The sequence below is a fragment of the Tachysurus vachellii genome, chromosome 8 (assembly GCF_030014155.1).
Source record: "Tachysurus vachellii isolate PV-2020 chromosome 8, HZAU_Pvac_v1, whole genome shotgun sequence".
Taxonomy (NCBI): Eukaryota; Metazoa; Chordata; class Actinopteri; order Siluriformes; family Bagridae; genus Tachysurus; species Tachysurus vachellii.
The window spans coordinates 23239154-23264001 of record NC_083467.1 but is presented as its reverse complement, the minus strand read 5'-3'; the positions used below and the strand labels follow the sequence as shown (position 1 = coordinate 23264001).

Sequence of the window (24848 nt, the reverse complement as noted above, 5' to 3'; positions counted from 1 at the left end):
TCAACCGTCGCTGGAGAGGACATGCTGAGCAGAGGAGAGAGACACTGCAGACACTAGCAGGGTATAAACACACACACACACAGTTCCTCTTCCTGCATTCTGAACAAAAGTGTACAGTACACACACCAAACTGTACCTGCCCCTATAATCATTTTCCTCTGTCACCTGTTCCACACACGGGATGTATTTTATGCCTGATAAGGTGAACAGCTTCTGCAGCAGCTCGTGTTGTATGTGTTTTGTGGTTGCAGGGCGCTGCCTGGTGTTCAGCTGCACAAACCCAAATCTGAGGATGTCACTGGAGCAGACCACTGGAAGTTCTTTAAGCGGTAACCTTGGTATTTTATCAGGTGGTATTTTGTGTCGGGGTGATTAGTATATATTCACTGTTTTATCTTGAAGTCTGAGGACTGATCTGATAAATAAAGCAAACCTGCACACACTTTCAGAATACTTGTACAGTTGTGCTCAAATGTTCTCATACCTTCGGAGAATTTGCAAGACGTGTACAAGTTTTTAAAGAAAACATGAGTGAGAAGGCAAAAGAAATTTATTTTATTTCTTATAGGACTACAGTTAATATGTAAGGGATAACAAAATGGTACAATCATCAAGCAAAACATAACAAAAAAGAAGTTAAGGAAATAATCGGTGTTCAAAGTTTGCATGCCTTTAGTTCTTAATATCGGGTATTGCCCCCTTTAGTATCAATGATGGCATGCAGTCTTTTGGAATAATTGTGCAGGAGGTGCCCATTCTTCTTGGCAAAATGCCAAAATAGCAATAATTAATAATGTTAAATAATGTCCAAACCATCTCAATCTAGTCTCTCTGACCTTGTCCCCAAAACGGCCAACCTGAGCCATCCCTCCAATGTGCTCGTTTCTAATCCTGTCCATCCTCGTCACTCCTAAAGAGAACCTCAACATCCTCATCTGTGCTACCTCCATCTCTGCCTCATGTCTTTTCTTCACTGCTACAGTCTCTAACTCATACAGCAGAGCTGGTCTCACTACTGTCTTGTACAACTTTTCTCGAATTCATGATTATGACTGAATTAAAATGACTGACTTTCGTTCCTCTTCTTTCCAAAGCAGACCTCCACCATTCTCTGTGTTCCTCCACCTTTTCCCTACTCTTACTACAGATCACAATATTGTCCACAAACATTATGGTCCACAGTGATTCCTGTCTTCCTGTCACTTGTCAAACTGTTGATCACCATAGTAAACAAGAAGGCACTCAAATCCCATCCATTATCTAGCCCCACCTCCACCTTGAACTTCTCTGTCTGACCTACAGCACATCTCACTGCTGTCATACTCCTCTGATACATCTCCTGAACTACTCTGACATACATCTCTGCCACTTCTGACATCCTCATACACTACCATAGCTCCTCTCTTGGCACCCTGTCATAAGCTTTCTCCAAATTCACAAAGACGCTCTGTACTTCTTTGTTAACGTTCTCAGAGCAAAAATTGCATCAGTAGTTCTTTTTCTGGGCATGAAGCCATACTGCTGCTCACAAATATCTCCTTCCTAACTTTTACTACTCTTTCCCATAGCTTTATTATGTAGCTCATCAACTTTATACCTCTGTAGTTGCTACAACTCTGCACATCACCCTTCTACTTAAAGATCAGCCCTAGAGCACTTCTCCTCCGTTCTTCAGGCATCTTCTTACTCTCTTACTCTCTGTGTACCATCTAGATAGAAACCCCACTGCTGTCTCTCCTAGACACTTCCACACCTCCACAGGTATGTCATCTGGACCAACAGCCTTTCCACTCTTGATTTGCCTTAGATCCTTCCTTACCTAATACTTGCTAATGTTTCCTATTTCCTTCCCTACAATATTCACCTCTTACGCCCGTCTTTCCCTCATTTTCCTCATTCATCAGACCTTTAACATACTCCTTCCATCTTCTCTGCACAGTCTCCCCACCTGTTAGAACCTTTAATCACCCTTATCCGTTGCACATCCTTCCCATTTCTATCTCACTGTCTCGCTAATCTGTAAAAGTCCTTCTCACCTTCTCTCGTGTGTAACCTGGCATACAACTGGCATATTTTTTCTGTTTGGCCTGTGCCACGTCCCTTTTCACTCTGTGCTGTTATTCCTTGCAATCCTGTCTACTTTTTTCGGTCCTTTCTACGTCCCATTTCTTTTTCACCACCATGTTTCCTTATCTTATTTTTTCCTTCCAGATGGCACATCTAGCACCCTCCTACCTGTCTCCCTGATCACTTCTGATCCAGAAGCTCTTCCTGACCACCCAAGGCCTGTCTCAGTTTCTGTCTGAATTCCTCATGTCATTTTTCATTTTTTATCTTCCACCACTTGGTCTTCTTTTCTGTCTTTCCACATCACCATCCGATGCTCTCTGATTCTTTGCAGTCACTAATCTCTCTCAGATTGTCTCATTTATATAGAATGTAGTCTACCTGTGCACCTCTACCTCCACTCTTATATGTAACTCTATGTTCCTTTCTCTTCTGGAAATATGTGTAAACTACAGCCATTTTCATCCACTTAGTCCTTCTAGGTTCCTTTCCTTACCCCTAAACTTGCCCATCACCTCCTCATTACCTCTGTTTGCCTCACCAACATGCCTGTTGAAGTCTGCTTTAATCACTACTCTCTCCCATCTGAGAATATTTTACATCACCTCATCTAACTTACTCCAGAATCTCTCCTTCTCTTCTAACTTACAGCCTACATGTGGAGCATAACCACTGACAACATTTAATATTAACCCTTCAGTTTCTAACTTCAAACTGATTACTCTGTCTGACACTCTTTTCACCTGTAAAACATTCCTCATCCTTCAGGATTACTTCTACCCCATTTCTCTTCCTATCCACACCATAATAAAACAGTTTATATCAGCCTATTGTATTGCTGCCCTTCCACTTGGTCTCCTCCACAAACAGCATATCTACCTTACTTCTCTCCATCTTGTCTGCCAGCTCTCTACCTTTCCCTGTCATTTTATCAATGATTATAGTCCTTCTTCTCAGTCCTATACTTCTGACTTTTCTCTTCTCTCTCTCTGCCTATGAACCCTTCTCCCTCCTCTCCTTCCTTGACCAACAGTAGCCCAATTTCTGCCAGCACCCTGTAGGTCGACAGTGCCGGTCACCGGTCGTTGTTAACCCAGGCCTCGACCAATCCAGTAAAGGAATTCACATTGACGACTCGCATGTTTAAAATTGGCCGGATGCCCTTCCTGACACAACCCTCTCTATTTATCCAGGCTTGGGACCAGTACAGAAATCACTGGCTTGCAACACCTATGGCTAGATTATTTGTTTTCCCACACAATTCAGTGTAATTGCAAAAGACAGCTCAGGAGATGAGGAATTTCTGAAATATTCATACCATATGACATGAATAATGACTTTCTAAATATTATTATTCACAATTTTGTAACAGTTTATTATCAAATTATGAGGGAGGGAGTAACTCTCAGTGACTGAGGGTGAGGCGTTGGGGTGAGGGTGAGTCGAGCGTGAGGCCTTAAGCCCTCGGTAGTTTAAGCCCAGATAAAATGGTAGAGAATCCAGCATGAAACATTTTAGTGCCGAAATCAAACGTATGCAGATAGGACGATCGTCTGTGGTGACAGGAAACAGCCAAAGAACAACAATAACAACAATACATATTTTGTATTATATTTCATCATAAAGATATGAAAATGTCTCTGAAAAGTATACTTTCAATTATAGTGGAGGTGCCAAAATCTACAGTTCATTTGTGGTATTTGCAATTTTTTTCCTGTTACAAAGGTGATGTAAAGAAAACTACATGTGAGCATTAACTGTAGTCATATATCTGCAGGAATTTTATACTTTGTGCTGCATATGTTCATATTAAAGTGTCCAGACAGTATATTGTTGTTCAGATTGGTGCAGATTTCACACGGTGCATGAAGTACATGAATTTAGTATATAAAAAGATTTAATATAAAAAAATTTTTTTAAATTGATGCAAAGTTTAGATTTTTGTCAGTAAAATAGTTAAAGTTCCATTTCCTTGAATTAAAGGTGGGGTGTACGATGTTTGAAAGCCAATTGAAATCACCAAAACAAACACACCTCTAACCCAAATGGGTGTCACCCCTGTTTTGATAGCTCCGCCCCACAAATAAATACGCAACCCAGGCAACTATTATACCTGCTGGGGCAGCTGACCGAAGGGGATATTTTTATCAATAAATGACCTCAATGAGTAATACTATGGTAATACAAACGTGTTTTTGTAGTACTGTGTGTTGTACCGTGAAAGGTTTAGCTCCGTTTCACGCGGAAGATGTTCAGTTCTCTCCAGCGCTGGAAAGCTGATCCTATATTAACACAGGTCCTGCTTCTTGCCTTATCGTAAGCCTTTTTTCGCTTTTTGTTTTTATCCGCCATGTCAATGTTTCAATCGCTTTCTGCTAATGTCACACATGCGCACTGAACACTCTCTCCACCACATATTGACAAGACATGCCCCTTTCTGCTCATTGGCTACGCCCCTTTCTGCTCATTGGCTACGCCCCTTTCTGCTCATTGGCTACACTTTTGTTTTGTTAGTCGGCCCGACTCAGTTTTCTGAAGCGTTTCTCAAACATCGTACACCCCACCTTTAATAAAACAGTGACTCTTTAATGATGAGAGAGAGTCTTTGTAAAGTCCTTACACACAAAAAATCACATGATGCTTTTATATCTATATAAACCCTGTTGTATGCTTTGTGTGTGAGAATAATTTGTGTATATGTATTATAATCATGCACATCATTAACAATGAACCGGCAACATTTTCAGACATACAGCTCAATGGGTTTCTTGTCTGTATGAATGAGAAACACATAACAGGGCAGATGTGAAAGGCAGCTTTGTAAAGTAATTACTCTAGTTATTTTTTCTGTTATAATTATGCCTATTAATTCTTCCTTTATATTTCCTGTCTTTATTTCTTCTATCAGTCCACTCATCCCCTTTGCTCAACAGATTCCAGCTGATGTTATTTTCGCATTACCTAAGTAAGTCACATGACACCTATGATACTGTACTAGTTCCAGAATACAAGTACTTTATATATATATATATATATATATATATATATATATATATATATATATATATATATAATTTTTTTCCAGAAATATGGTGTTTGGCATCTATACATTTCTAAAAGACATTGTTGGTGGATGTGAGTGCATTCGTTTGATGTTTGCGAGTGCATTCATTTGTCGACTCATTTGTCTATTTTATCACAGGACTGACTCCCACATTACTCAGCAAGATATCTCTGAGCGGATGGAAAGCTCGTTCCAGCGCACAGTAGGGGTTCAGACAGATTACAGAGACAGCGAGGCTCAGACTGATCCTTACAGCCCTGAGTACATACTACATCCAGGAGCAGCTATTCCAGAAATCCTCTCTCTGGCCACTTTCTCTTGGGGTATGCAACCTTAAAGACATATAATTGTATGTCGTTCTCAAGCGTTTTGGAATCTCTAGACAAATTATATATTTTGCTACTTTTCAAGTAAAAATACAGCTGCTGCAATTAAGAAAAAAAGAATATTATAGATCTACATACTTTTAAACATTATGAATCTTTGCACCTTTAAAGCTCCAGGATATACTGTATGAAAGTGGCAAGCACCAGCTAAATTGTTTTTGAAAGTCAGATGCTTATCTCTGTTATGATCCATGAATGGATGTTCTAAGCTGTCTGTCTTAATAAAACACTTTAAGAGAAGATGCTTATCTCTTACTGTATATGGTTGTGTTAGGTTGCTCAGCATGTGGTCAGACTCAGAAGTGACTTTAACACTTTAACATTGTGGTTCAGTGAGCCTGTGGGCCAAATTACTGTCCGAAATCACCAAAGGAATTCTATGTTCAGGTCATGGGCTTCCTGCTGGTCTGGATGAGGTGGAGATGATAGAAAGAGCGAGACAGAAGAGGGCGTGGGAGGCCACGCTGCCACCTCTGAGTGATCCCACTCAGCTGGACAAGAGGAAGAGGATGATGGATGAGATGGAGAGGAAGGAGTGGGCTTTCAGGGAGCAGGAGATTGAGAAGTGAGAAACAGTTTGCTTACTACAGCCATCTCTGCTACACCTTCAGGCTCTGAACTGTGGTTTCTTTCTCACTCGACATAAACACACACACACTCAAGATATGTCAGTATCCAGACAGGGAAAATATTTCAGAGTTCATTTCCAAGATGGTTTTTCAGCTTCTAAACCAAGTACTTACTTTTAAGCCCCTAGACAATTATATAGAAAGAGACACAAAATAAAAAACACAAGTCTGGTGTTATGAAAATGATAACAAGGCAAGCATTCAACCCAACTGGAATCTAGTGTATTCCAGACCTATATTTCTCACTAGATTCCTAGTCATAGTCATAAGTATTACGTTCGTCATTGGAAAATGCTTGTAAGCATGTAAATATGTGTATGATGGACCCACCTAGGTCTGTATATGTTTATCTTTTTGTGTTGCAGGCTGCAACAGACTCGTTTGGCTCTTCTCGTGCGATTTTTACAGGAGAGAGAGTCAAAACAGAACAAGGCCACAGTGCATCGGCTGGATGAGCATTTTTCCAAGCTGCAGAGAGAGAAAGAAAAGAAATTCCAGAAAATCCGCAATAACTACGCACTCTGTAAGACCACACGCTCTTACATCATTATTAGAAGAAAGGCCACATTCATTATCTGTTAATATTATTTTAACAATTTACAACACAGATGCTCATTTACTGACCTTCAAAACAAGTCAATGATAAACACTTTAAATAATCTTGTAGGTCTACATTTAACTTCCTATTTATAATTTATTATGTATTCCCATTACAGTTCTTTCTGAATCCTTTCATGAATGTTTTTATTGCCTGTTATCATAAGCAAAAGATTGCATCAGCTTGTCATCAGCTTTTGACAATGACAATTTCAAGAATCAAACACAAATTCTTTTGTTTGCTCAATCCAGGCACTCAACTCATGAATGCAAAAAGTTTCATGTGTCACCATCCACACAATTATTTATAATACCATTATTGATGAAAATAAGTGCAGCCATTTATATTAAAATTAAACGTTAGACAAAGTAAAAAATGTTAATCCTTTAATTGCTCTCTCTCTCTCTCTCTCTCTCTCTCTCTCTCTCTTTTTCTTTCTCTCTCAGCTCTGCGGAAACTCATGGCAAAGAGAAAGACTTTGGAAGGGAAGCTGACGAAGCGGGACGTTATCACTGAGCACTTGGATTACGGGTCTCAGACGTACGCACCACTCTCCCGCCATGGAGTCTTCCCTGATCGACACTCACAAAGCAACGTCAAGAGCCACTTCCTCGATACCTACCAAGGTCTGTGGTGTATCGCTAATTAGTTCCGTCTCATATCTAATGCTCAGTGCAGAGCCTTCAGACACTTTGTTGGTTTTCTTTTAGAAATGTGTGTTTTGGGTGTATTATTGTATAGCAAGGGACCAAGCAAATTATTTCACCAAATTGATTTGCAGTTAAGCTAAAACAAAAACATAAAAGTTCTGCAGGGTATAAAATCACAACCATACATCCATCCATCCATCCGTCCATCTTCTGCCGCTTATCCTGGACCGGGTCGCGGGGGCAGCAGTCTAAGCAGGGATGCCCAGACTTCCCTCTCCCCAGACACTTCCTCCAGCTCTTCCGGGGGAATACCAAGGCTTTCCCAGGCCAGCCGAGAGACTTATTCCCTCCAGCGTGTCCTAGGTCTTCCCTGGGGCCTCCTCCCGATTGGACATGCCCGGAACACCTCCCCAGGGAGGCATACAGGAGGCATCCGAGACAGATGCCCGAGCCACCTCAGCTGACTCCTCTCGATGTGGAGGAGCAGCGGCTCTACTCTGAGCTCCTCCTGAGTGACCGAGCTCCTCACCCTATCTCTAAGGGAAGGCCCAGCCACCCTACGGAGGAAACTCATTTCAGCCGCCTGTATCCGTGATCTTGTCCTTTCGGTCATGACCCAAAGCTCATGACCATAGGTGAGAGTAGGAACGTAGATCGACTGGTAAATAGAGAGCTTTGCCTTGCAGCTCAGCTCTTTCTTTACCACAACAGACCGGTATATCGACCGCATCACTGCAGAGGATATACCGATCCGCCTGTCGATCTGAATGCCCATCAGACCAGAATGGACTGAGCTACAGAACTAAAGGGTCAGAAAAGAACACTATTTTATTTATTTAGCTTTATGGACTGATTTGTGAAGTTACATCTTGTTGATAAAAAGTCAACAGAAAGTATGCATTCATTCCTCTGTTTCAAAAATGCTTTTTGTGTTTAATTTAATGCAAGATGTCAGATATAAAGGCATGCACGACAAAACAAACCTCTGCTAGATGCTTTTACCGCATTCATACTTCTTTATTTATCCTGGTCAGTGTAACAGTGGTTTAAATTCATTTCGTTGGGATATGAAAACAGTCATGAACACATCTATTTTGGGGCCTTTTTACACCTGGTCACTTCGTGTGTTTTCTCTGATCCGACAGCTATCTGATTTGTTAAAACCAGAGATGGGGGACTCGAGTCATATGACTTGACTCGAGTCGGACTTAAGTCACAAATTTGAGACTTGAGACTTGCTTGACAAATATTAAAAAAAGACTCGACTTGACTTTGACTTGACATTCATGACTTGAGACTTGACTCGGACTTGAGTTAAATGACTCAAAATAACTTGTTTTTCGTTTTTGTTTTATCTTTTTTGTCTATTTTGTTTTTAAATCTGTTTTTAAACGCAGCAAGAGCGTAATATAACCACGTGACGCAGCAGGCAAGCAGAGGGAGCGCGCGCACTAACTAATAAACCTTAATTAACCTTAATTAATTTCGGGTACCGGGATTTTGTGCAAGATGAGAAGAACAGCAGTATGCGACCACATCGCTCACAATTGAATGACAAAGTTCTATCAAATTAAATTTTTGCAAGTGCAATGTAGTGTAAATGGTTGGTCACTGTTTATGTGGAAATGTCAGCTGTTTTGCAATAGCACTTATAATTGGTCTTCAGTGTTAGGCTTTGTGTGAAAAGCGTATGGATCGTTTATGGGGATGCACATATATATAAAAAACATAAATATAAAAATAAAAAACTTCAGAGTTGCAAGCACAGTCATATTCTTGTCACGCATGCACACGCAAACACACACGCACACACATTCAATTTAAAGGGATAGTTCACCCAAAAATAAAAATAGTTAATTCACTTCAAGGTTTGTGGGATTCAATAATTTACGTTTTTTGATTGACGTGATTTCTTGTTGTTGTTATTCTGTTGTTAAAAGGGAAGGATCTAATTTACGGATGTTTTCATGTCCCATTAAAAGGGAATGCCTGTTCAAAAAATGCCATTTGGTTGCATAGAAACCATTGTACTTTTTTATATATATACTTTTCCATGGTCTTCTGCCATGTTTGAGGCATATTGAAACTTTTCATGCTTTTACGCCTTATTTCAGTTACATTTACATCTTATTCTTTGTAGTTTTGATTTTTATTCATTTTTAGATTTTTTATTGTATTTACAACTCACCTGTATGTGGACACCTTTTAAAAATAAATGCATATAATCATTTTTGTTGCAAATAAAACTCATAGTCCATAAATACTGTAGATTTAACTTTGTTTAATATATACATTTAGTTAAATCATCAAACATCTGTATGACTTGCCAGTGACTTGCTTGACTCAAGCTACGACTTGACTTGACTTGACTTGACTCTCACAAAAAATGACTCGGACTTGCTTGAGACTTGAAGGATAAGACTTGAGACTTACTTGTGACTTGCACATGTGTGACTTACTCCCACCTCTGGTTAAAACTGTTCCATTTACATTAGGCCACATAAATGCGTCTTGGCGAATCGGATATCAATCCGATCTTTCTACTCCCGCCCAAAATGCAAATTTTGACCTCATTTCCGGGGTAATTGAGATGGAACACACTTTGGTGTATGCGGTTTTCAGAATGCAAAAAAGAAGACGAAAAAACATTTACACCTGTCCAGTTTCATCAGAAATGCGTCCCAAATTCAGAACAATTCAGTTTAGTTTTACTTATACAGCACTGTTAACAAAGGGCTTAATATACAGGTAGACCTGCACTGTTGTACTGACAACCATTCAACCAATTCGAATGAAGAAGCCATCAGTGCTGTAGTACAAAGAAAAGTAACACAGGGATGCATCTGCTCTTCATTAACAATCTTCACACTTAAGAATCTTCTGGTGTTCAGCTTTTTTTTTAATTCACACCACACCATACTATTCTCTGGTTCAGCTTCACTTGTTGTGCCTCGAGCAGTCCTTGATTTCACATACATGATCTTTTTTTTCAGGACAGATTGATGTGTTTCATTTATTTATTTCATTTATTTATTTATATAATGCTCAATTAAACTGATTTTAATCAATACACAATCCCTATGCACTTAAATGAGCTAAAAGGGTACAAAAGCACAATATTTTATTGCAGTTATCAGGCTAGAAGACAAAATCTTATCAGCATTCACATACTGTATGTTGATTTAAGTTCATTAGACTGAATCATTATACTAATTCATTTTACCAGGTTTATAAATATGTATGACTCGTGTGTGTGTGTGTGTGTGTGTGTGTGTGTGTATGTGTGTGTAAGGTCTGTTAGAGCTGGAGGCAGGTCTTCCACATTCAGTCCAGGAGCCACAAATAAAAATCCCAAGGCCAAAGAAGAACAAAGGTTTCATCAGTCGCTCAGACCGCAGAGAAATTGAGTTATTGAAGACTTACGAGGTAAAAAAAAAAAACACTTTACCATGAGCTATTTATTGGGTAAGCACAGAAGAACTGCATGCTTTCAGATGCAACTGACCTTCTGTTAATTGTATTCTCATTCATGGGGTTAATAACTCAGATTATTATGTGAATATCTCTGTAAAATTTGTATTCAGACATTGTTATAAATCTCAAAAGTCTCTCATCCAGACAATAAATGTAGGCTTCATGTCAACTGAAAGGGATCAGTTTAGCATCCAGTCAGGCTCAAAGCATCTAATCAGGCTCACCAATGGAGGAAAAAAAACTCTGCAATCCATGAAGCTTGCAATTCATGCATTATTTATATAGATATTCTAACAACTAAAATAAAAAAAAATGCTTTTGGTATGAAACATTTTTGCTTTTTACTTCTTATTTATTTCAATACATTTAAAAGTAGTTACTTTTTTTTAACCTTTTACTCCCCTAATTTTTTGCCTCTATACTTTTTGCCTTAATACCTAGTACATATAAATATGCTATTATTATAATTTCTCAACACTTTGTTCACCCCTGTGACCAGCTAAGAGTATACAGTATATGAGTATTACATACAGGCCCTGTGCTGTTTTTATAAACTGCACAGATGGCCTGTTTGAGCGCACAGGGTGCAGACAGTCGGTTCATTCAATACATCTGCTGCAGGCACTGAAAGACAAGAAGGTCCAGGTGGAGGAAAAGAAACCTCTGCGCTTCCTTTATAGGGTGGAGAAACCAGTCCCTCGTCCCCCAACGCCTGAGGTGGACGTGCCTCCTGAGGTAATCCACTTCTACACGCTAGCTGTGAAAAAATAAACACGCTGTATATTTACTGCATACATTTCTTGGCACATTTCTTGGCACTGAAATGGAAAATCGCAGCATGTAAAAACAAGACTTGTTGTAGAAGACTGACTACATAGTTCCCATTGCAGATCCCATGCTAGACACCAGCAGTGTTATTCAATTCAGTTAAATCCAATTCAAATTTATCTGTATAGCGCTTTTTACAATTGACATTGTCTCAAAGCAGCTTTACAAAACATAAACATAGAACAAAAGGTTGTTATAAAGAATCATATAAAGATTAATATAATACAGAATTCAAGATTAATATTAGATGTATTTAAATGTGTTTGTATTTATCCCCAATGAGCAAGTCTGAGGTGACTCAGGCAGCAGAACCAGAACCATCTAGAACCATGTTTCTGAAAGTGGGGACTGTAATCCTAGTCAAGGACTTTATTAAACTACCCATTATTCTTGTTATTATGCCTTAAAGAACATCAGCTGACAAATAATGACAATTTTAATTTAAAAAATCTACATTATAGATGAAAAGCCATCTCATGCCAATAAATATTATTAAAACACATTTAATTTGAATATTTCGCAATCATTTTAATCACTTGTAAAATAAATGTGTACTGAGAGGTCTGTGAATATATATATATATATATTTAATAAAGGGGTTTCTGACTGCAAAAAGCTAAAAATATTAAATTTATTTAAATTTACTGTATATAGAAACATATTAAACAGGAAAACAACAGATTTTGTATATAAATGGAATCGTGTTATGTAGACAGCATGACGTTATATGGTAAATATTGAACTTTTCCAGGGAGACGAGGAAAAGGAGCTTGCTGTCATTTTTCTACAGAAGCTGATCCGAGGAACAGCCATTCAGACCCAGGTACACAGATAATAAAATCCCCTCGTATTCCCCATATTCCTCTATATTTTATACATATTCTATTTTGTTTTATTGTCCCTCTTTTTTCTATTTTCTTGTCTACTGTTAGCTAATTAATTAACTAATTAATTCCATTTTTCTTTCTGCATGTCATACTGTGGATGATTGTGTACAAATTAAATTTTAATCTGAACTCCTAATCGACTCCTGAAACGATCGACTCAATTGAACAAACTCCAGTTTATATTTCCTACTGTACTCTATGTGAATGCGATGACCGGGTCTCTTTCTCAGGAGCTCTTTCACAAAGTCTTAATGTGTACAGCTGTTCTCTGATGTAGTGTCTGGTGTATTCCAGATGCTGGAAGGTGTAGAGAAACATCTGGAGCTGATTCAGGAGCTGCGCACGACCCACAGCCTACAGCGGGAGGAGCAAGAACTCCAGAGAGCAGATAAACAGGTCACACAGGCCCTGCAGAGACAGCACGAGCTCACTGAGAGCAGGGTAAGCAGATAAACAGCCTACTCATTCAACACTTTCACTGTGAGCCATGCTGCGTGATGTGTGCATGACTACACCAATGAAAAGGACATGTGCTGATTTATATAACTGACCTCTGATCCAGTTTTTTTTTTTTTTTTGTAAAGCATTCTTGATCTAAATTTGTTACAAGGGTATTATGGTGAAAAAAAAAAAACCTGTGTATGTAAAAGAAACAACATGGTGAACAATCCGAATATTCCACTGGAAATGTTTTGAAATAAAAAATACAAAGCAGAATATAAACCTATAAAGTACTTTCAGAACTGTAATGAAAGTAATGAAACTTCTGGGTCTGTATTCGTAAAGATTCTAAGAAAGCTCCTAATTTTAACTTAAAAAAATTCTAACTAGGAATCTTAAGAGTGATTCAGGACCAAACTCAGAGCAACTCTGGTCAAGGAAAATACAACAACTTTTATCTTAGAATGGAGGCGGGGCTTAAGCCTGTTACTGGGTATGGCACATTATTTTGAAGACTGTGATTGGTTGTCCAATAAAAAAGGAGCTATTTTAAATATTGTTTATTATAAACCTTCACTTTGTTCTATGTAGGTATTTGAGGCTATATTGTGTAGGGATTAAAAATGAGCTAACATCTGTATATTCTTCTTCTTCTACTTGAGGCTTTTCCATTAGGGGTCACCACAGCGAAATATCTGTTTCTCTATCCTTGGCATCCTCTACTCTCGCAGCTATTACCTTCATGTCCTCTTTTAACACATCCATATATCTCCTCTTTAGCCTTTCTCTTGACCTCCTCTGCACATGTCAAACCATCTCAATCTATCCTCTCTGACCTTGTCCCCAAAACAGACAACCTGAGCTGTCCCTCTGATGTGCTCCTTCTTAATCCTGTCCATCCTCGTCACTCCTAAAGAGAACCTCAACATCCTCATCTCTGCTACCTCCATCTCTGCCTCATGTCTTTTCCTCACTGCTACAGTCTCTAACTCATACAGCAGAGCTGCTCTCACTACTGCCTTGTAAACCTTTACTTTAATTCATGCTGACACTCTTCTGTCACTCAACACTACTGACACTTTTCTCTACACACTCCAACACGCCTGCACTCACCACTTCACCTCTTTTCACATGTGGAGCATAACTACTGATGACATTCAACATCACCCCTTGAATTTCTGACTTCAAACTGATTACCCTGTCTGACACTCTTTTTACCTCTTGAACATTCCTCACAAACTCATCCTTCAGGATCAATCCTACCCTATTTCTCTTCCATAATAAAGTAGTTTGTGTCCCCCTCCGATACATGTATAGTACTTTGCTCCGCTTCCACCTGGTCTCCTGTACACACAGAAGTCGTGGCCTAATGGTTAGAGTTTGACTCCTAACCCTAAGGTTGTGGGTTCGAGTCTCGGGCTGGCCACGACTGAGGTGCCCTTGAGCAAGGCACCGAACCCCCCCAACTGCTTCCCTGGGCGCTGCAGCATAAAATGGCTGCCCACTGCTCCGGGTGTGTGTTCACAGTGTGTGTGTGTTCACTGCTGTGTGTGTGCACGTTGGATGGGTTAAATGCAGAGAACGAATTCTGAGTATGGGTCACCGTACTTAGCTGTATGTCACGTCACAGTACTGTATATCTACCTTACTTCTCTCTATCATTTCCTCCAGCTCTCTACCTTTCCCTGTCATTGTACTGTACCAACGTTAAGAGCCTCTATTCTCAGACCGATACTCCTGCCTTTCCTCATCTGTTTCTGATTATGAAGTCTTCTCCTTCCTTTCCTTCCTTGACCAACAGTAGTGCAATTTCCGCCTCACCCCGTAGATCGACAGTGCTGGTGGTGGTTGTTGTTAACCTGGGCCTTGACCGATCTAATATGGAAGTCACTGGTTTGCAACTTCTGTGGTTAATGCAATGTAATTGTAAATGTTAACATCTCCAACATATCATTTCTGACCTCTTTTAAGCATTAAGCTTTGTGAATAACTAAGTGAATAACTCTTATTTTTACTAAGAATTTTCATCACTAGCAGCAATTTTTTGCACTAAAAAGGTTTTAGAATCCAACACTACTGAATTTCTTTCTCTCAGACGGCTCAGATACAGAGCTTTGTAGACGGCCTTTCAGGGGAGGTGATTGGCGACATGCTGGACTTCCTGTCGAAGGAGCTGGTTCGCCTGCAGGAGGAAAGAAGGATCCATGCTTACATGCTACTGGCAGAAAGGGACCGGCGCCTTCGCGAGGCTGAAGAGAGTGGTAGGAGACAGGTGGAGGAGCGGAGACGGAGAGAGGAGGATGAGATCTTCAGACAGGTGAACATACTCCCTCTCCCAAAATATCTACTCTTAGTCATTTTTTATGGCATTTTTTTCCACCATTAATGTGATTAAACTTAATATACTATAATTTTCAATATCCCGGTTGCATTATTTTGGAAACCCCTAAACTAATGCTTTGTTTAATTGTTTCTGCTTGTAATATATCTTTAATATTGGACATTTTTGTTAGTTTTTGTTAATCTTTATCATCAGGATACACATTTATGGCATTTGGCAGATGCTCTTATCCAAAGTGTCTTTTAACTGAGCAATCGGGGGTTAAGTGCTTTGCTCTGGGGGTCCAGCAGTGGCAGCTTGGTGTACCTCGGATTCCAACATAAATCGGTAGTCCAAAACCTTAATCATTAATCTACCACATCTAAGTGATAGAGAGAATTAGGATGTTGGTTAGGATGCATCGCTCAGGCCAAGAATTGTCATTAGGAATTAATATCAGAGCAAAATAAATTCTTTGACTCTCCAAACCTTGTGCTAATACTAAACATTCATGAGCTTCAGAAAACAGCCGACCGAGGATCTAAAAATGAAGCTACTTGATGCTTACCAAAACAGAGGATGACTATAAAAACACCTTGAACATGAACACACCATTTGTTAAACATGGGAGTGGATCTATTATGATTTGTAGTTTTGTGGCAGCTGGTTACAGGAAACAATGCACAAGGAGATGGAAGAATGGATTCCAGGGAAAAAAATTCTGAAAGCAAGTGTGACACAATCAGTCAAAAAAGAGACTGGAAGAGACTGAGGGACACACCTTTAGAAATCCACCATGGACTTCTTCAGAAAATCTTGAAGCTTTATGTACCTATATAAGTAGGAATATTCCACAATGAACAGTGGTTAACAATGTACTGTATTTGAAGGACTAGCTTATGCCTGACACAAACAGAAGGACTCCTACTGAAGCTACAAAAAGTGTTTGCAAGATGTGATATCTGCCAAAAAGTGTGTTACTTAGTAGGGTGTCCAACATGCTATGGTGGTGTTTGGTGTTTGGTCACTTGAAAAATTAATAAAAAAGTGACATTTCTGCCTACAGCTGTATTTATTGTACTGTGTGCTCTCAGGTGATGAAGGTGCACCAGGCCACAGTGGATCTCTACCTTGAGGATGTGATCCTGCACAGCATCGATCAAACAGCCGAGGCTCAGGCCAGAGAAGAGATCCACCAGTTTGCAGAGGAGCTCAACAACATCACCTATGCCATGGAGGAAATGTAAGCAACAGAACAGTCACTCTGAGTATTCCTCAATCCTAAGCTTCAGGTTAAGCTTTGCTACACGAGTTTCATGTATAGAGTCTATTAGTAGACTGATACGGTGGGCGATGAATTATCGTCTTATAAATCTTATTGTTTGGCTGATAGCCGAGAAGCGAGACCTTTAATGCCATAATACACATAAGCTATGCATTGAAATTGTGACTATGCATTGAAAGTGACTATGCATTGAAATTAAGCTTCAAATTCATTAGGATTGTTATATATTGACTATAATTTGTGGTTAGGCTGTGACCTTGGATTTCAGTGTGGAGTGTAAATTTCTAGACTGGCCTTCAGAGCCCCGTTATGTTTAATATCCATGGTTGTGTTGAAGGCCATGGTGAGGAAATTTTGTGTGAGTAGAAGATACTGATAGTGGATCAGGAATAAAGCACTCAATACTACAGTGAGTGGTTTTGACCTGGGAAATATTCATTCATTCATTCATCTTCTACCGCTTATCCAAACTACCTCGGGTCACGGGGAGCCTGTGCCTATCTCAGGCATCATCGGGCATCAAGGCAGGATTCACCCTGGACGGAGTGCCAACCCATCGCAGGGCACACACACTCTCATTCTCTCACGCAATCACACACTAGGGACAATTTTCCAGAGATGCCAATCAACCTACCATGCATGTCTTTGTACCGGGGGAGGAAACCGGAGTACCCAGAGGAAACCCCCGAGGCACGGGGAGAACATGCAAACTCCACACACACAAGGCGGAGGCGGGAATCGAACCCCCAACCCTGGAGGTGTGAGGCGAAGGTGCTAACCACTAAGCCACCGTGCCCCCCCTGGGAAATATTGATTTCATTAAAAAAAACCTTGAAAGCTAAGTGGCTTGTTACTGAAAAAGAAAAGATCATGGAAGAAAGGGTATTGAATTTATGGGTGCACTATATACGGAAATGTTTCTGATCATTTGTGGTTAAAATGAATACATTTCCAAACCAGATGTGCTGACATGAATGGATGATTAGATCTGTTGGACAGACAGTACCACACCAGGACAGAACTGTATCCACTGAAGTCACGTGAACTTGTGACAACTGGTATTGTGTTAAAATAGTGACAAAAATATGATTGAATCATCATAAGGCAGTGTTACTCATTGCGTGGCTCGCGAGCCTCCTGCGGCTCGCCAAGCTTTAACATGCGGCTCGCATGGCAGTAAATAATACGATGATATGATCATGTGGTTAAAATTTATTTTTCATTTAAATAACATTAAAAACAATCAGGGAAGCATAGAACAATGAATGTGTTCTATTACAAATAATAATATATATTTATATATATGATTTGACTCGTCACTGACTCACTATAGCCAGTTTTTAGCCTGCCAGAAGCTAGTTTGTGTTTCATGCTAGTTAACAACTTGTGTTCACTGTACACACGGACTAAAAAATGATGCACAAAATGAACAGCAACAAAGCAATGTGACAGTGACAAAAGAGGTAATAAATAATGCATAATAAAGAATGATTTTTAAGTAATTATTGTATTGCAATATTGTACATCGTATTTAAGCAGATAAGCTATTTAAGACTGAATAACTTGGCATACTTTGCGGTGAAAGTGGCTCTCCTATTGACTTTGTCCTATCAGTGTGGCTCACATGAAAAAAATAGTGAAGACCACTGTCATAAGGGAACATCCCGTAAGCCCCAATCAAACTTATCCTTCTCAGGTGATTAGTTAGGCCATTAAACAGCACTCAATCCAGGACTCAGGTGGACTAGGATGCTTAGGAACATGTTACATTTGTAGTGTTAATGGCGGAGCATCCTAATCTGTCCCTGACATTATCAAAAGCCACCTAGTTAACATTGTGGCACAGGTTTGTGGTGTGAATGAAGTCAAATAGAGAATAAAGCACATTTTAAATCATTCAGCCTTGCTGTTATTACAGTACATGAGAGGTTAAAATTTTGGCCATGGATTTGTTTTAATTTTTCTGCGTTCTAACTTTTCTTACAGAAAAACAAAAACAGAAAAAAGGACTGGAACAGGAAGGAAAAAATACACAGATGTTGCCATTTAAAGCAAAAACTTTGTGTTTATTTGATAAACAGGCATAAGCTACATTTACGCATACTACAGTTTTATCGCTGCAAGTCTTTAGTGGCCGTACTCAGAAATCGCCGGTAGGCATTCATACAGTACTAGTTGCCATAGTAATTACATTCCTCAATGAAATTAATCATTCTTTAGGGAGCTTTGGTGTTTGTATATGAAATTCAGCATCATATCATATATCTGTATCATATCATACGAGATGAAGGAGAACTAGTGTGTGCTCTTTGTCACAGATTACATGCGCTCTACTGTCTTGACTTCCATTGGTAGTCGCTGAACCAAGTCACTCCGTATTTACATTAAGTTCAACTTTTTTTAACTTTGTCATGTCGCTGGATACGCCCACATCTACTGGTTAACGGATGCAGTCCCTCACGTGACAGGAAAAGTCACCAGCTGTCATTAAAAAATTAACCATTTCCATTCGCTGCGAGACACAGTATGCGTGCATAAAGCTATAGAGACAGTGCTGACATTTTGTGACAGAAGGTTATTTAGAAAATAATTTACAATTTATATTCAAAGATCTGAATATAAAAAATGCTTCACTGTTCAGTCTAATTTGAACATGGTCCAAATTGTTTTATACATTATGTGCTTTGATTATTAAAGCTTGGTTATTTTAAACACCCTACTTGATTGTTGACTTCTGTGCTGTTTCTCCTCCTCTTGTTTTGTGTGTGTGTGTGTGTGTGTGTGTGTGTGTGTGTGTAGGAGAAACAATGAGCAGTCAGAGGAGATTGTAGCTCAACTTGTCTACAGCTTCCTCATTCCTGAAGTACAGAAGGTCACTGCCCGTGAGAGAGGTGGGTTTTCCTCCCAGAGCGAATCTGTAATTATTCAAGTTGTAATTATAACATAAATAGAATGCAGGTACTGTATATAGGCTGAACTACAGAGGATTTTATTCATCCTGGAAAAGCTTGTAATACAACCTAAAGGAAGATTTTTATTCTATTTTGAGCTCTGTGCACAATATATTTACTAGAAATAAAGCTGTTAATATCAAGTAATTGTAATGTCAGTAACAACACTAAGAGTGCGCTAAGATTGTGTAACACAAAAGCACAAGAAATTTCTATAAGATGAAGGGGCACAGTGTAAATGTGTAGTTGGAAACAAGGTCTGTTGAGATTACATCAACTGCATTCTGGGAAATGAAGCAGAAACAAGTAGAAGAAGGGTGCACAGGTCTTATCTAAGTCAGAACTTTGCACAACTGAGGACAAAATCATATTTTTAGTTAAGCCCATTTAGTTACAAGTCTAGAGCCTTGTAATGCACGTAACTAGTTTATAAATACTCAGATGAGATCACATTATATGATTGGGTTACACTTTCAACACTTACACATGATCCACTGGGAGACTTACAGCTACATAACCATATGACGTGACATAGTGATGTGACATACAGCTAAGTATGTTGACCCGTACTCAGAATTCGTTCCCTGCATTTAACCCATCCAAAGTGCACACACACAGCAGTGAACACACACACCGTGAACACACACCCAGAGCAGCGGGCAGCTCAAGGGCACCTCATTCGTGGTATTGCCGGCCCGAGACTCGAACCCACAACCTTAGGGTTAGGAGTCAAACTCTCTAACCATTAGGCTACGACTTCACCCGTGTATGTGTACTCAAAATGTAATGTTTTCAAACATCTATCTAGCTAATCAATCACATCTAATCAGCTAGTCACCACACATTGCATCTGCAAAGTCATTACTGTGGATGACCCCACACACACCTCACACAAACTCCTTCATCCTCCTTCTGTCTGGATAAAAGGTACCAAAGTGTACCAAAGGTACCAAAGCCAGACTGAGTAACAGATTCTTCCCCATGCCAAAGGAGATCTAAATAGCACACACACTCATACACAACAAAATATTATTGCAATTCCTTTGCACACTTTCTTTAGTAATGAATTACCCTCTTGCTCTTTATTCACTTCAGAACTGTTTACTGATCTGCACTGCACTGTCCTTTGTCAGTTACAGTATAGTGCTGTATTTTCTTGCACTGTTTTCCCATGTTTGCACACATGCACTTTATATAGTACTGGAAGTGCGTCGTTCATTTGACAGTGTACTCTATTAGCTGGATTTTGTTGAGACGACAGTAAAACTTTCATGACTTTACTTGATTGAATTGTCAGCAAGGATTTAAATGGAGAACAATAGTGGCCCAGCAGGGGCGTTTTTGTTAAGCAGTTTTTGTTAGTGACCTGCTACAGTATGTTAATACAGATAAAACTCAGATGTGCTTCATCTTCAACATTCAGATCAAAAATAAGGTGTAGCCTATTTTAACAGCTATCAGTAACAACTATTTTTATGGTTTAATCTCAAAAGGTTGCAAATTAGTTTCCATTTAGCCAAAATAACCTGCTGCCTAACAGTCCAATATTCCCAGCCATCAGTTGTGCTTTCTAGCAAATTAGTACTTCAAACAAATTACAGAAATTCACAGCAGAGACAGGGCTCTCAAGTTTTGAAGACAGGCAAGAGTGACATATTTTAAATATGTCTAGCCTGTATAGCCTGTCAGTGAACAGGTTGTAAATCTTTTGGCTAAGTTACAGACACTCATGAAAAACTGATGCAGATTATCTGGGAAACTTTTTCTAACAGCAGTCAAAATGTCATTGTTTTTGTCAAACAAGTTGTGAATTTGTTGTAACATTAAAACAGGAGATCATGACTTACTCTGTGCTCAAAGTGATGCTCGCAGCTCCAGTGGGTTTCTCTGTGGGTGAACGAGGATGATGCTGAACAATTCCAGGATTTGCTTTTTTTCATTGGTTGTTGCGTTAAATCTTACGCATATACATTCATTCATTCATTCATCTTCTACCGCTTATCCGAACTACCTCGGGTCACGGGGAGCCTGTGCCTATCTCAGGCGTCATCAGGCATCAAGGCAGGATACACCCTGGACGGAGTGCCAACCCATCGCAGGGCACACACACACACTCTCATTCACACACACAATCACACTCTATGGACAATTTTCCAGAGATGCCAATCAACCTACCATGCATGTCTTTGGACCGGGGAGGAAACCGGAGTACCCGGAGGAAACCCCCAAGGCACAGGGAGAACATGCAAACGCCACACACACAAGGCGGAGGCGGGAATCGAACCCCGACCCTGGAGGCACAGGGAGAACATGCAAACGCCACACACACAAGGCGGAGGCGGGAATCGAACCCCGACCCTGGAGGTGAGAGGCGAATGTGCTAACCACTAAGCCACCGTGCCCCTACCCATATACAATAGTGCTATTTTCTGATTGGCTGTTGTGTAGCCTCTTTTTTTGATTGGCTGATAAGTGTCAGGGTCGACTAAGAACTCCAGGGGAGACGCGCTTGATTCCTGCCCGGTTCCATAGAGACAGCGGTGCGGACAGAGACATTTTGGGTGCTGCGGCATATTAAATATATGATAAATAGTATGTTTTTCTGCGTGACAAATACAATGTGTGGCAAGAGAGCGTGACAAAAGACCGAGATGAGTGACTGTCACACACAATGCGTGATACTTGAGAGCCCTGCAGAGATTTATAATTGCGATGGCATTATCACAGACGTGAGTCACAGTTTAGAGTATAATTGTGTTGGTCTTCTAGGATTTTATGTCTTAGCATCCTGTTTCCATGGAAAATGTTGTTGCTCATAGTCACCAATTACAATCTAATCAGTCTCAGCTGTGTAATTAACATAATGAACTACACATTTTCAACTCACTGATCTAACCTAACAATTATTCTTTGATTAAAAATCTGTATATATTTTTTATCTTTTATTCTGAGCTACATTGCAGTGCATTACAATTTAAAGTGTTAGCCACATTCGACAGACACATATGGAGTTTTTATCAGGTTACTGTCGTCTTGGTTGAATATGCGTACACAGTATGTACAATGGAAAAATCTATTGCCTTTGAGACAATAGTGCAACACAAATCAAACATAGTAACCTTAAAACATGACAATATAAAGTGCAATAATATCGAAGACAAACACAAGTACAGCAGCGCTATACTTATATGGACTACAGGGATTATGGAGATGTACAGTACAGTACCCTTCAAACACAGTGTAAACTAGTCAGCAGACTTGATTTCACTTTTCCTGGTGGAAGATAAGGTCAAGTCCAGACCTTCTGCTATCCCCAGCCTCAAGATTCAACTCCTTCTGGAGGATCTCTAAATGTCTCCATCTATGTCAGCTATGATACATAAGCAATTCCTGGGCCTGATTCATTGTATCATCGTTGTTGTAAGGTACCCAAAACCCCACATGTGGTTCTTCTCAATTTAAAGTACTCTGAGGATCTTGTCAAGATTTGTCAAGCTCCTTACCCAGTCATGGATAATAAATTTTCTCTGCCATTCTGCTGAGGAACCTTATATCCACTTATGGCCTTATTATTATGTTAATTTCTTACAGCATATGACCATAGGTGATGGTAGGGACATAGATTGACTATTAGACAGAGATCTCAGTCCACAAACTGAGCTCTTTCTTTTTGTTTTCCACTCTATTCTCCCATCTCTCGAGAACAAGATACAGTGCTGCCTAAACTCCCACAATCTGAAGGAAGCTTCCTACTCTTTTCCTTCTAGGAGATGCTAATTTTCATTTCACCCACATCACTCTTAGCAGTGCAATATTCAAGTGTGTGCCAGAGATCCAACCCCTATGGTTGGAGGAAGGTCTGAGAGGTTCTAATGTGTAATTATTGATAAGTAATAAAAAAATGTTTTACCCTGCTTTGTAGTAGGGCAGGCAAGGGATTTATACTGGAAGTTAGTTTCTGGAATATACTGTATGGCCATGAACATCACCTGCAAACATCAGCCTATATATTATCTGTAATCTTTCTCTCTCAATTTTCTTTTTTCATAACCACCCCTTTATCTTTTTTCAGTGAAGCAGAGTCAAAGGAGGCACTTGCATGCAGCACATTCCCTCATCCATGACACTGATAGCTCATCCACGAGCCCTCAGCTCCTTTCTCCCACAAGCAAAGCCTCCACCTCATTGCTCTCACAGATAGTCGAGCAGGTGGAGGAGGTTTCACACAACAGCGATCGCCATCAGGAGAACGAACACACCGATTAGGGAACATCAGTAAGAGGGACGCAGTTTAGCTTGATATCTCACCAATACGCTCATATTCCTTTCAATTTCTAGATTCAGTTCCCTTTTCTTTTAAAATAACCGCCGCTATTTCTAAGAAGTAAGATCAAGTGAGGAGGTCTGGAGTGCAGTCTGCATTTCAGTTCATCCAAAAGGTTTTTAATGAGGTTGAGGTCAGTGTTCTGTGTAGGTCATTCCAGTTTTTCCACTTCATTCTTGCTACAAACCATGTACAGTATTTATCATCTGCACTTTGTGCACCTTGGCATTGTCATGCTGAAAAAGGATTGAGCCTCTTAAATCAAAGAAAATTGGAATGTGACAAAATACAAAGACATCTTACACAAAAGTGTGTTTCCAACCTTGGGGCTGAAAGAACCATCTATGGGTGTGATGGTCAGGTTTAGTTAAAAACATATAGTGTATCGTTTCATATCATATAGTTCATTTTATTATCTTCAGGTTTTTTGTTGTTGTTGTTGTTGTTGTTGTTGTTGTTTGTTTGTTTTTGTTCGATTCTGTTGTGTTTACTGACCAAATTGTTTTCTTTTGACTTGTAGTCAGTGCACCAGTGGCTTGTAGAGATATATATATATAACAAATAAAGCAGTTTATATAGTAACATGTGGGTGGAAATTGTTTCATATTCAGAAGTATGTATCACAGAACACTTCATTCAATAATGTGAAATGTTCTCATACGCTTGTACATGTTTATTAAATAAATGTACACATTTTTGTACAAATTGGTTCTACTAGACTTTCCGGTCTTCCTGCTTAATAATCTCGCACCTGATGCCTCAAGTTTGACCTTTTGAATAAAAATGTGAGAATGGGTTGAATTTTAAGAATCTGCTTCATCAATGTGCATGACAGCTAAACAAAAGGCCAGACAGGATCAGTGTTCAATAGTATTAATCAGACACCCATATCGTCAGCAGCTTACATTTATCACATTTTATACAACTGAGCAGTTAAGGGCTTT

The 24848-nt window shown here is 39.5% G+C and overlaps 1 protein-coding gene across 1 annotated transcript in view; it reads left to right on the top strand.

Moving 5' to 3' along the window:
- The window catches only part of cfap91 (cilia and flagella associated protein 91), a 27285-nt gene extending 2795 nt beyond the window's left edge, over nucleotides 1–24490 (top strand). The window contains exons 3-17 of the mRNA XM_060877386.1: nucleotides 1–61; nucleotides 252–329; nucleotides 4976–5032; nucleotides 5270–5454; nucleotides 5905–6082; nucleotides 6512–6669; nucleotides 7191–7370; nucleotides 10687–10820; nucleotides 11490–11603; nucleotides 12448–12519; nucleotides 12878–13024; nucleotides 15120–15341; nucleotides 16439–16587; nucleotides 19429–19520; nucleotides 23653–24490. The exon at nucleotides 1–61 is cut by the window's left edge and continues 97 nt beyond it. Of these exons, the coding sequence (XP_060733369.1) occupies nucleotides 1–61; nucleotides 252–329; nucleotides 4976–5032; nucleotides 5270–5454; nucleotides 5905–6082; nucleotides 6512–6669; nucleotides 7191–7370; nucleotides 10687–10820; nucleotides 11490–11603; nucleotides 12448–12519; nucleotides 12878–13024; nucleotides 15120–15341; nucleotides 16439–16587; nucleotides 19429–19520; nucleotides 23653–23846 (2021 nt within the window). The 3' untranslated portion in view covers nucleotides 23847–24490. The remainder of the gene's footprint in view (nucleotides 62–251; nucleotides 330–4975; nucleotides 5033–5269; nucleotides 5455–5904; nucleotides 6083–6511; nucleotides 6670–7190; nucleotides 7371–10686; nucleotides 10821–11489; nucleotides 11604–12447; nucleotides 12520–12877; nucleotides 13025–15119; nucleotides 15342–16438; nucleotides 16588–19428; nucleotides 19521–23652) is intronic.
- The last annotated feature ends 358 nt before the right edge of the window (nucleotides 24491–24848 follow it).